This window comes from Macaca nemestrina, chromosome 9 (genome assembly GCF_043159975.1).
Source record: "Macaca nemestrina isolate mMacNem1 chromosome 9, mMacNem.hap1, whole genome shotgun sequence".
Classification (NCBI taxonomy): Eukaryota; Metazoa; Chordata; class Mammalia; order Primates; family Cercopithecidae; genus Macaca; species Macaca nemestrina.
The window spans coordinates 46811412-46823816 of record NC_092133.1 but is presented as its reverse complement, the minus strand read 5'-3'; the positions used below and the strand labels follow the sequence as shown (position 1 = coordinate 46823816).

Sequence of the window (12405 nt, the reverse complement as noted above, 5' to 3'; positions counted from 1 at the left end):
TTAATACCTAATCTGATTATTTCAAGTACCTGTATTTTAACATGACTGCAAATCTTTCTACTGACATAATAACTCATGGCAACATTTTAATTTGGGGTAAGTTTTTTTTTTTAATTTTCATGTCTGCTTCAGGTTAGTTATCGATAATAAGCACAGAGATAGTTATTCTTCAGAGACCCCAGCAAAAGAGGGTAGGAATATTTGTCACTGTCACCAAACAGTACAGGAGGATACCAAGGGGTCAGTACAGAATGATCTTTCATTATAAGAAGCAATTCCAACAGAAACATACAACAAACAAATTTTTAACTAAGTAATAAAAAGAAGAACTTACGTAAACTCCCCAGGGATAGCAGTTATGGCCAAGGACCCAAGGGTAATAATCTGAACATCAACAATATCTGGATGCCAGGGATGAGGTTTTGATAGCTGAGAACCCAAAACAAGAAAATTATGTTAGGGATAACACTCTCTCCATGGTTAACAGACACATAGTGGTCCCAGAAGTTCCTCTAGTCTCTAATTTATGATATAGTATTAAATATTCCACATGGGCATTTATGTCCTAGTCATAACATGAGAATTTCAAATGCCAAAGTCCCATTAACCTGCACTAATCAATGAAGTTTTTGGTGGATCTGTCATCGTGAAATCACAATGTATAACAGATAACCAAACGTTTTCCTAGAGTACTATTGGTGACTATTCTTATAACCAATAAATAAGGACTTCCATTTGGAATGGTTTAACTTAATTTCTCTTTTCATTATAATCGCCCTTTAAGTTTACAGTTGCCAAGTCTTGTCTTATTTTCCAAGATTTTTCCCAAGAGAATTTATCCTTTTCCATATTCAGAATAATATAGCCTGTCCCTCTATTCCTTCCTTTCCTCTCTTTCTTCTTTCAAGAATTTTAATAGGATATTAGGAACAAAGTATTTTTAAAATGCTTCTAACTCAACAATCCAAGTTTTTTTATGCATATTGAAATGACCTTTTGACATTTAGAATGCAAAATATATGTTTCAAAGGAATGTAAAAGAAAATTGCTGTAGTTGATAATGTTGCCTGAACTGTGAGAAAATTTAGACATGAACATGTTTCATTTTAGATGACCTGAAATGTTTTCTTCTGCAGAAAATTCGATGCTGACTCCCTTCTTGGAACCAACATTAATAAATTCTGAATAAGATAAATGTTCATCTTATTCTGCCTTTCCCACTGTCCTAATTATTGTACTTATTAATCATAAGTGCAATAGGTAAATCAGTATACATCATAATCATAACCTTCATTCCTTAGAGTCACAGAACCCATTTTTTAATATTAAAAACTTGATATGGGAATATCTAAATTAAGACCTCCCATCTCAGTAGATATCTACCATTCATTATCTGACAGTTCACAAATTTAAAAATAACAATATGACAATTTCACTATGATAATGAAAATGCATTACTTCTCCAGTGTGAAGAAGGATGGGCTTTGGTTTATGACATTCTTTAATTTCTTCAGATGGCTTTCCCAGGATCTGGTCCCGAATGGTGTCCCAAAATGGATCCCCTTCTGTTTTCCCTATTAGAAATGTTACGATTAGTATACTTCCTTGAACCAACCCTCTGAAAAAAGTCATTATTTTGACAAATACTGTACAACAATCTTTTAAGGAGTTTCAGAGATTTTATTAAGGTTGCTGTTCAATAATTCTAAACAGTTTGAATAACAGAATAGGAAAAATGTCTTGTGCAGCCTAAGACATGAGCCATTGTTTAATTAGATCTTCAGTGTGGTCAAGAGAATGACAGAGTACATTTTGTCAATATCCTTAAAGTTTTGTTTCTGTTACTCCTGCTCATCCATGTTGCAAATAAAAACAGTTTGACATAATTAACTGCAGAATTGTTGACTAAATCACCTTTTTCCTGTTTTGAAAACTAAAAATGACACCTCCAACTCTCAATACCAGTTGTCTGACTTATGGTCCCTGAAATAATTTCTCCTGGATACCCATTTAATTATCTACACACACATACACACACACAAAAAGAAAAAGAAAAAAAAAAAACCAAAAGCAGTAAAAAACAAAAACAAACTTCAAATGCATAATCTGAGGAAAAAGGTTTTGTAACTATAAAACCTATGAATTAAGAATCTATATACTCTATCTGAAAAATGTAATAATCATAAATGTCGGTGTAGCATAAACTGAAAACTCACAGAAATGAAGGAAGAAATACATATTTCAGTAACAATACTGAAATTTTCAATACCCCACTCTCAATCATGGATAGAACAACTAGGCAGAAGATCAACAGCAAACTTGAACTAGACCTACCAATCTGTAGAATACTCCACCCAACAACAACAGAATATACATTCTTTTCACGTGCACATGGAACATTATCTGGGATAGATCATGTGTTGGCCAAAAGACAAACCTCAATACATTTTCAAAAGTAGAAATAATACAAAATATGTTTTCCAAACACAGTGAAATGAAATTAAAAATAAATAATAGGAAAAAAGGGGGGAGCTCACAAATATGTGGAAATTAAGCAATATGATCTGAAATAGTTAATAATCAAGGAAGAAATCAAAGGAAAATCTGGAAATACTTTATCATGAACGAAAATGAAAACACAACACATTGAAACTTATGGTGGTGACAGCAGTGCTCAGTGAGACATTTATGGTTGTAAATGCCCATATTAAGAAAGAAGAAAGATCTCAAACCAATAACCTAACTTCTACCCGAAGACATTGGAAAAGGAAGGCAAACTAAACCAAACGAAAGAAAAAGAGGAAATAATCAATATTCAAAAGAAAATCAATTAAACACTGAGTAGAAAGACAACAGAAAAATCAATGAAACCAAAAGCTGGTTTTTTGAAAAGGTCAACAAAACTGGCAAAACTTTAGCTAGATTGACCAAGAAAAACAGAGAGAATATTTAAATTATTAAAATCAGAAATTAGGGAGAACATTACTACTGACTTTAAAGAAATAAACAGAATTATAAAGGAATACTGTAAGTAGTTGTATGCTAAAAAATTAGATAACTTAGATAAAATGGAAAAATTTCTAGAAAGATAAACTACCCAAACTGACTCAAGAAGAAATAGGCAATCTAAAAAAAAAACTATAAAAAGTAAAGAGATTGAATTCATAACATATTTTTAACTACCTACAACAAATGACAGAACTCAGATTGCTTTACTGCTGAATTCCACCAACCAAAGAATTAGTACTAGCTTTTCCAAAACTTTTCCAAAATAATAGAAAAGGGAACACTTCCTGACTCATTCTATGAGGCCAATATTATCCTGATACAAAACCAGACAAAGATATCACAAGAAAAGAAAACTACAGAACATTGTCTCCGATAAATGTGACACAAAAACCTACAACAAAATACTAGCAAACTGAGTACAGCAACATAGAGAAAGAATTGTTATAGAACATGAGTAACTGGGATTTATTCCAGGAATATAAAGTTGGTTAAACAAAAACTGATTAATGCAGTACAACACATTAATATAATTTTTAAATTACATACAGAGAGAAACATTTGCCAAAAATCTAATACCATTTTATGACAATAACACTCAACAAACTAGGAATAGAAGTAAATTTCCTCCACCTGATAAAGGATTAAAAACCCAGAGCTAACATTATACTTAATGATGAATGACTGAATGCTTTTTCCATACTATCAGGAACAACACAGAATGTGTACTCTTTCCACTTTTATTCAACATTGTTCTGAAGGTTCTAGCCAGGCAATTAGGCAAGAAAAAGAAATAAAAGGCATTCAGATTGGAAAAGAGAAATTAAAACTATTAATATTTCTATTTTAAGATCACACGATCTTGTATAGAGAAAATCCTAAATCATCCATTAAAATATTAGAATTAATAAATGAGTTCAGCAAGGTTGTAGGATACAAGGTCAATACAACTATCAGTTGTATTTCTATACATTTTTATGAACAATCCAAAAATGAAATTAAGAAAAAATTTCCATTTACAATAGCATAGAAAAGAGTGAAATACTAAGAAATAAACTTAACAAAAAAGTACAAAATGTATACTCTTAAAACTACAAAACGTTGTTGAAAAGAGTTAAAGACAATCTAAATGAATGCTAAAACATCAATGTATATGGATCAGATTACATAATATTGTTAAGATGGCAATACTTCCCCAAATTATTCTGTAAATTCAATGACATTCCCATCAGAATCCCAGCTGACTTCTTTGTAAAAAGTTATAAGCTGATTCTAAAACTCCTGTGGAACTGCAAGAAACTCAGAAGTCAAAACAATCTTGGAAGAGGAGAACAAGGTAGAAAGACATACTTTCTGATCTGAAGCGAAACAGTAACCAAGAGACGGTTTTACTGGCACAAGGCTAGGCATACAGATCAATGGAATAGAATTGATAATCCAGACAGAAAGCCACGGGTCAACTAATTTTTAACAAGTGTGCCAAGATTATAGAATGTGTAAATAATAATCTTTCCAATAAGTGGTGCTGGGATAACTGAATAGCCATATGCAAAAGAATAAAGGCAGGCCATTACCTCCATGATACACAAAGTTTAACTAAAAATGGATCCAAGACTTAATGTAGAGCTAAAACCATCAAAATCTTATAAGAAAATAGGGGTAAATCTTCATGACATTGAATTTGGAAAAAGATTCCTATATATGACACCAAACCATGAGTAACAAAAGAAAATTTAGACTTCATAAAAATTAAGAATATTTATGCTTCAAAGGATACAATCAATAAAGTGAAAAAACCTACAGAATGGAAGAAAAAAAAATTTTTTTTTTGAGACAGAGTCTCACTCTGTCGCCAGGCTGGAGTGCAGTGGCATGATCTTGGTTCACTGCAACCTCCGCCTCCCAGATTCAAGCGATTCTCTTGTCTCAGCCTCCCGAGTAGCTGGGACTACAGACGTGTACCACCACGTCTGGCTAATTTTGTATTTTTAGTAGACAGGGTTTCACCATGTTGACCAGGATAGTCTCAATCTCCTGACCTTGTGATCTGTCTGCCTTGGCCTCCCAAAGTGCTGGGATTACAGGTGTGAGACACCGCACCTGGCCCGAAAATATTTTTATGTCACACATCTGATAAGGGAATGAATACAGAATACACAAAGAAAACTTTTAACTCAATAATAAAAAGAAAAATGACCCAAATTTTAAAATGAGAAAACTACGTAAATGACATTTCTCCAAGGGAGAAATACATGTGGTTAATATGCACATGAAAAGTTGTTTGACATCATTAATCATTAGGCAAATACAAATCAAAACCACAATGAGATATCCCTCCACACCCACTAGGGTGGCTAGATTCAATAAGTCAGATAATAACAAGTATTGGCAAAGACATTAAAAAGTCAGAAACCTATACACTGCCTGTAGAAATGTAAAATGGTGTAGATATTTCAGAAATAATATGGCAGTTTCTCAGATGATTAAACATAGAGTTATATAATTTAGCAATTTCACTCCTAGATATATACCCAAGACGAAAGATGAAAACAAACACCCAAATAAAAATCACATGAATATTTATAGAATATTTATAGATTCATAATAACCCAAACATGGGATAACCCAAATGTTCATCAACTGAGGAAGGCTGAAACAAATCTGGTATGTTGATACAATGGAATATTATTCAACCATAAAAAAGAATGAGGCTGGGAGCAGTGGCTCGCACCTGTAATCCCAGCAGTCTGGGAGGCTGAAGTGGGCAGATCACTTGAGGTCGGGAGTTCCAGACCAGGCTAGCTAAATGGTGAAACCCCATCTCTACTTAAAATACAAAAATTAGCTAAGCGTGGTGGCAGGTGCCTGTAGTCTCAGCTACTTGGGAGGCTGAGGCAGGAGAATTGCTTGAACTTGAGAGGTGGAGGTTGCAGTGAGCTGAGATGGTGCCACTGTACTCCAGCCTGGGTGACAAGAGCAAAATTCTGTCTCAAAAAAAAAAAAAAAAAAAAAAAAGGACTGATGCATGCTGCAATATCAATGAACCTTTGAAACGTGATACTAAGTGAAAGAAGCCAACAAAAAAATGCCACATATTATATGATTCCATTTGTATTAAATGTCCAGAATAGGAAAATATAGAGACAGAAATATTAGTGGTTGCTTAGGTCTGGGGGGGTACATGGTCATGTGTAAGCCTGGAAAACCAGCAGACCTTGAGTTTAAAAATTAATAAATGTATTGGCTACAGTGAAACCTGATCAGAGAACGGAACCCAGAAGCTTCAGAAGCTGAAACCATAGATTTCACTGGACTTCACCTTACCCTGCGTAAAATTGAGGCCTCCAACTCCATCAATAGTGCCAGCCGCAAAACTGTAGCCCAGTGCTGGTTTACATGTTTTTGCCTAAAGGAAAAGTTTTAGAAACATAAAAGGAACAGATAAAGAAACGAAAGTTAAGCTGAAAGTAAATAATGAGACCAAACCAAAACTTCACCCATGGGGCATAACCAGTGTTCCTCAGCAGCACTTACTGTATGTGTGGAATTGAGCCAGACGGTCACATTTGTCATATCCACCCACTGGTGTGCTGAAGCCAGTGGTCCCGTTACCTCCTGGGAGGCAGAGGCATACAGTTCCTGGAAAACACACAGGCTTACTATTCCAAGCAAAAAGGCTAAAGTGAGTATCTCCAACTGTACTCAGGAAGTACCAATTTGATGCACTTTGGAAACGCATCTCTCAGCAAAGTTTTTGTTTTGCTGGTTGCTTAGAATTGGCCACCAACCACATGGGTCTCTCTACCAAACCCAGGAGTTTCCCAGAAGCTTGAAGTCTCCAAGGCTGTTAACCTGTGTCAGCTCCCCATGAAAATGAAATTATAGTGATACAGGCTGTGGCACAAAATGCCCCAATCTCACTTGAAAGATCACCAAGAAAATTTAAGATTAGGAATAACTGGACCAAATTACTTTCTTTGCTACAGTGAGAGTGTATTTTTGGGTGTTCTTGTAGGGTCTTCCTTTCAGAATACTTGAGTCCTGAAGCAGGTTGGGGCCAAGGGAGGCTTGGAGGATTTCAAGCCCTACTTTGTCTGCAGCAGCTCACCCACCCACAACCCACTCTTTGGTGCTTTTGCTTTTGTGTTTTAATATGGTCAATTGATGCTTTTTCAATCTTACGGGAAACATGAGTCAAAACATGTTTAAAAAACTCTTTGTTTGTATTAATTCATATTATATAACATAGGCAAATCCTGTTTCATCAAATGTTCTCTTGCCTGACACTTAGCTCATTTCCACTCTGTCCCCACCCCAGTTTCAACAGCCACATGAGAGCTCTCATAAGTCATCAGCAAGACCAGCTGCAGCCTGCCGCTCCTAATTAAGTTGTGCCTTACTGAGAAGAGAATGCAGAATGTGGGTCAAATCTCTATGACTCTCAGGCTCAGAATGGGAGCAAAATTTCTGACACTAAAGTGTGTCATGGGTGCACACCCTAAATAGAATCTGTGAATTTAGAATAATCCACTGATAATACCACAGTAATTAAAAAGAAACTGCAGCAATTAGGCTGGCTGTTGCTACCAATTTTGTGTCAGATTGTTCTTTAAAGGTGCTTTTGTCCTTCTTTAGTTGCTCTTAAAAGATTTTAGAACTCTTGGAATAAACTATTTAAACACACACACACACACATAGAGCAAAGGTATGAATAAGCTATGAAAAGAAAGAGATTTAATCATATCAAGGGCATCTCAGTTTGAGATTCTTTTTTTTTTGTCTTTTTGCCTAGAAATCTGTCTCCATAGGAGCTGAAACAAAATATGGGGACAAAATGGGAAATAAAATTTAGGAGGGGGAGGAAGTCAGAGTAATTCATAGTAATCTCAATGGAGACCAGATTCTCTCTTCATCAAAAAGTTGTGCAAAAAGAAAAGAATAGATGGATGATCTTTGCATATTGAAGAACACCGGGAACTAATTTAAATCCAAGTTTCAAGAACTGGAGTTCTATGGTTCAGCTTTCTCTTGTCACCAGAGGAAAAGTTAAGAGATAGCTAGATGACTTTAGGCAAGCAAAGGCCTTAGAGACTTCCGAGAATTTGAATCAATCTGGTCATATCTAATGCCACAAGAAATTGAAAACCTTATAGTCTATCTTCCTAGTGTCTGAAGCAAGCACTCTGGTTTTCTAGACATTCTAAAATAGAATGTTTTCCTGAGTACTTGGTTTTAAATGTACTTCCTATAAGAAGTCAGACCTGAGCAGGCAGACAGAGGTTCCTGTGTGGATTGCAAAGGCCACCTCCCAAGCTGACCTCTTCCAGACTCCCCAGCACAACCTGAGCATTTGCTGTTTTCTTTACAATATTCAACTTCCTAATGAACCACGTCAATGGATTTTAAAGGACAATTTTAAATGAAGATGAAAGGAGCGAGGCCCATGGCTTACCTTTGCTCTCTGATACATGGCCCGTCCTATAATTTGTGTGCTGTCGAACATATCCTGTCCAGGTCCCTTAGCAATGCACATGTTAGACTGGAACAAAATAAGATAGGATGCATTCTTGGACAAGTAAATAATTATGTTAAGGAATGAAGAATTATAACTGAATCTAAGCAAATAGATTTTTAAAACCACATTCTAGCAGTTCTTTTTGGGTAGTCTTTCAAAGTAAGACTATAAAAACAAAATCATACCTGGAATTAGAACAGTGAATGTCTTTAGAAATTATCTATTCTGAAGCCTTTCTTTTAAAAATAAGGAAATTGAGGCTCAGGTTAAAAGATGTGTTGGTGATTATCCAGGTATCTCATATCTGAGCTAAGACTGGAAGCCAGGTCTTTCTATTGACTGCACATCTTTCTACTTGCTTGTTCTTGCCTCTGATTCTTACTCATGATCACCTTAAACTAAAACTCAGTTAAAATTATATTGGAACAACTAGCTGGACTTCTGGGGAAAAAAATCAATAAACAAATCTGGCCCTATTTCCTACTTCTTATGTCAGAAAAAATTGAGATTGATCAAGCACTTAAATATTATAAGTGGAATCAAAAAATTACTAAAAGAAAATATGGATAAACATATTTTGTAGTATGAGGGTATGGGCAGACCCTCCTGAAAGTTATCTAGAACAAGCTTAGTTAAACTGGACAGCTTAAACATCTTAAATTTCCATAGGAGGCAAAAGACATAAATAAGACAGAAAGACAACTGATAAACTTTAGGAAAAGTTTGTACTATTTTGACAAAACTAAGACTTTAGTATATTAGGAGCTTTAAAAAGTCGATAAAAAAAATATCTTTATTAATACTGGTATTAACCCAACTGGGTAGAGTTGACTGGGATGGAATAAATACCCCAGAAATAGTGTACAAAAAAGCATTACCACAGGACAAATGTTCTACAAACACAAAGAATAAGAAGCCAAAAAATAGCATCTACTACTCATGTCAAAGTTGAAAACAAAGCCAAATCAACATTGTGTGAGTTAAATAAATGATGATATAGCCTTACTTGTTGTCTTTAAAACATATCACACAGATCTGGATATACTCATTGAAAGGTTTCTAAGACAAATTAAGTGGAAAACTGAAGTTCTGGATACAAAATTCAAAATCCATGAATAAGTCATAAAATGTTGTTTATAAATGCATAGATAAATACATAGGAGGAGGTATGAGAATAGTAACTTCTGGGAAGAACAAAGTATAGAGGAAAGCGAGACGAAGAGGGACTTTCACTTTTTACTATTCTCTGCACTTCCACATTATTTGAATTTTTTACAGCAATTCTTTTTTGCTTGTAATTTTTTAAAAAGGAAAAGGAATTTTGGTCTTATATGAAAAATCCTATAAACTATAATCCACGAGAAATGTCTCAGGCAGGCAGTTTTTAGTACAAACTTGTGACTTTCGAAATGCCAAAGCAAAATGTTTCAGATTGTCCAAGTTTGGGGAAGGGTAAAGTTAATCTCTGACAGTTACTGAATTGTCTCATCATTCAAAAAACTTAACAGTCACTCAAATGGAAAAATACAACTTCACTCAATTAAAATTTAGTGGGTTTGGACAGGTGTTTTTGAGAAGAGCAGATGCTAGGGAGAACTAGGCCAGTGTATGCTAGAAGACAAGGTATTTGTAAATATTCAAATATAAAATGTATTTGAGATGCAAAAACAAAGATTTCGTGTGCCATAATTACCTACCCCACCAATGGGACAAGTGCTATTGGCGTTATCACAGGACTCTCCCGTGTTGATGCAACGTGGGCCGAGAATGTTGGGGGACACATCTCCTAGGTTTGATGAAGCAAAGGCTGCTACAAATGGCCCCTGACAAAAGAAATACCATGTTGCCTTTTATTCTTTCCTATTTCCTATAATGACTGCCATTAGAAATGCAAACATTAAATCCACTCTGGTAAATTATTCAAAATCATTTGCAGACAATAAAAAGAGGATATAAAATATTCTGTAGGTTGCCAGTTCACTCTGATGATAGTTTTGCTGTGCAGAAGCTCTTTAGTTTAATTAGATCCCATTTGTCAATTTTGGCTTTTGTTGCCATTGCTTTTGGTGTTTCAGTCATGAAGTCTTTACCCATCCCTATGTCCTAAATGGTATTTGTCTAGGTTTTCTTCTAGGGTTTTTATAGTTTTAAGTCTTACGTTTAAGTCTTTAATCCATCTTGAGTTAATTTTTGTATAAGGTGTAAGGAAGGGGTCCAGTTTCAGTGTTCTGCATATGGCTAGCCAGTTTTTCCAACATCATTTATTAAATAGGGGATCCTTTCCCTATTGCTTGTTTTTGTCAGATTTGTTGAAGATCAGATGGCTGTAGATGTGTGGTGTTATTTCTGAGGCCTCTGTTTCATTCCAATGTTCTATATATCTGTTTTGGTACCAGTACCATGCTGTTTTGGTTACTGTACCCTTGTAGTATAGTTTGAAGTTAGTTCAACCATTGTGGAAAACAGTGTGGTGATTCCTCAAGGATCTAGAATCAGAAACACCATTTGACCCAGCAATCCCATTACTGGGTATATACCCAAAGGATTATAAATCATTCTACTATAAATACACATGCACACATACGTTTATTGCAGCATATTCACAATAGCAAAGACCAGGAACCAACCCAAATGCCCATCAATGATTGACTGGATAAAGAAAATGTGGCACATGTACACCATGGAATACTATGCAGCCATAAAAAGGGATGAATTCACGTTCTTTGCAGGGACATGGATGAAGCTGGAAACCATCATTCTCAGCAAACTAACACAAGAACAGAAAACCAAACACCACTTGTTCTCACTCATAAGTGGGAGTTGAACAATGAGAACACATGGTCACAGGGAGGGGAACATCACACACCAGGGCCTGTCGGGGGGTGGGAGGCTAGGGAAGGGATAGCATTAGGAGAAATACCTAATGTAGATGATGGATTGATAGGTGCAGCAAACCACCATAGCACGGGTATACCTGTGTAACCTGCACGTTCTGTACATGTATCCCAGAATTTAAAGTATAATTTAAAAAAAAAAAATTCAGAAAAAAAATATTCTGAGAAAACTTTTTATTCCTGTAAAGGCTCACATTACCATCGGTGTACATATTATTACTGAAAATATTCGAATTATCAACAAAGCTGTTTCAAGTGGGAGTTTCAAATTATGCCTCAAACAGAAATATTTTAACCAGAAACACTGTGTGCAATAACAAATTATAAAATGCTGACCAGTCAATCTAGTCTATTGTGTTTTATCTGGAGCTCAGAGATCCATTTGCCTTTTAAAAATAAATATGCTATTGGCTTAATCAGGAAAAAGCAAATACAGACTTTCCTGTTGCACAATGAAACTAAACACACCATCTGGACTTGCCCTCGGTGTATCTTTTCTCTCTCTCTTCAACCTAATTAGAGCCATGCAAGGTCTCTGCTACAACCCAACCACTCTATTATTCTACCTTAAATGCCCCGAATTTTCTTCGGGAAAGAGATAACTAAGTATTAGAGATATAAATCTTTTTTGATACTAAAAAGATAATTTATTTCATAGTGCCTAGCACTCAGGCAGTGATCATAAATAGAAAAAACTCTTCTTTTCTCTAAAATGCAGGCTAAAGTGAGAAAATAGAGTGAGTTTTGCCAACAAAGGAGCTTGCTTTGGTTTGGATGTGGTTTATTCCTGCCAAAACTCATGCTGAAATTTGATCTCCAATGTGGCATTGTTGAGAGCTGTAGTCTAGTAGGAAGAGACTGATCCCTCATGAATAGAATAATGCCCTCCCACAGGGTGAATGGCATCTCACTCTCTAGGGAATGGATTGCAGTAGTTCCTGCAGGAGCAGGTTGCTAAAAAACAGCCTGGCTTCCTCAGTGTTTCCTCTC

At 35.4% G+C, this 12405-nt stretch overlaps 1 protein-coding gene across 2 annotated transcripts in view; it reads right to left on the bottom strand.

Moving 5' to 3' along the window:
* Positions 1–12405, bottom strand: part of LOC105480987 (neutral ceramidase) — a 90937-nt gene that overhangs the window by 22287 nt on the left and 56245 nt on the right. For both annotated transcript variants that reach the window (XM_011740235.2, XM_011740228.2), the window contains exons 10-15: positions 10219–10344; positions 8459–8545; positions 6541–6645; positions 6331–6412; positions 1459–1574; positions 335–429 (exon numbers count right to left, since the gene is read on the bottom strand). In XM_011740235.2, the coding sequence (XP_011738537.2) occupies positions 335–429; positions 1459–1574; positions 6331–6412; positions 6541–6645; positions 8459–8545; positions 10219–10344 (611 nt within the window). The remainder of the gene's footprint in view (positions 1–334; positions 430–1458; positions 1575–6330; positions 6413–6540; positions 6646–8458; positions 8546–10218; positions 10345–12405) is intronic.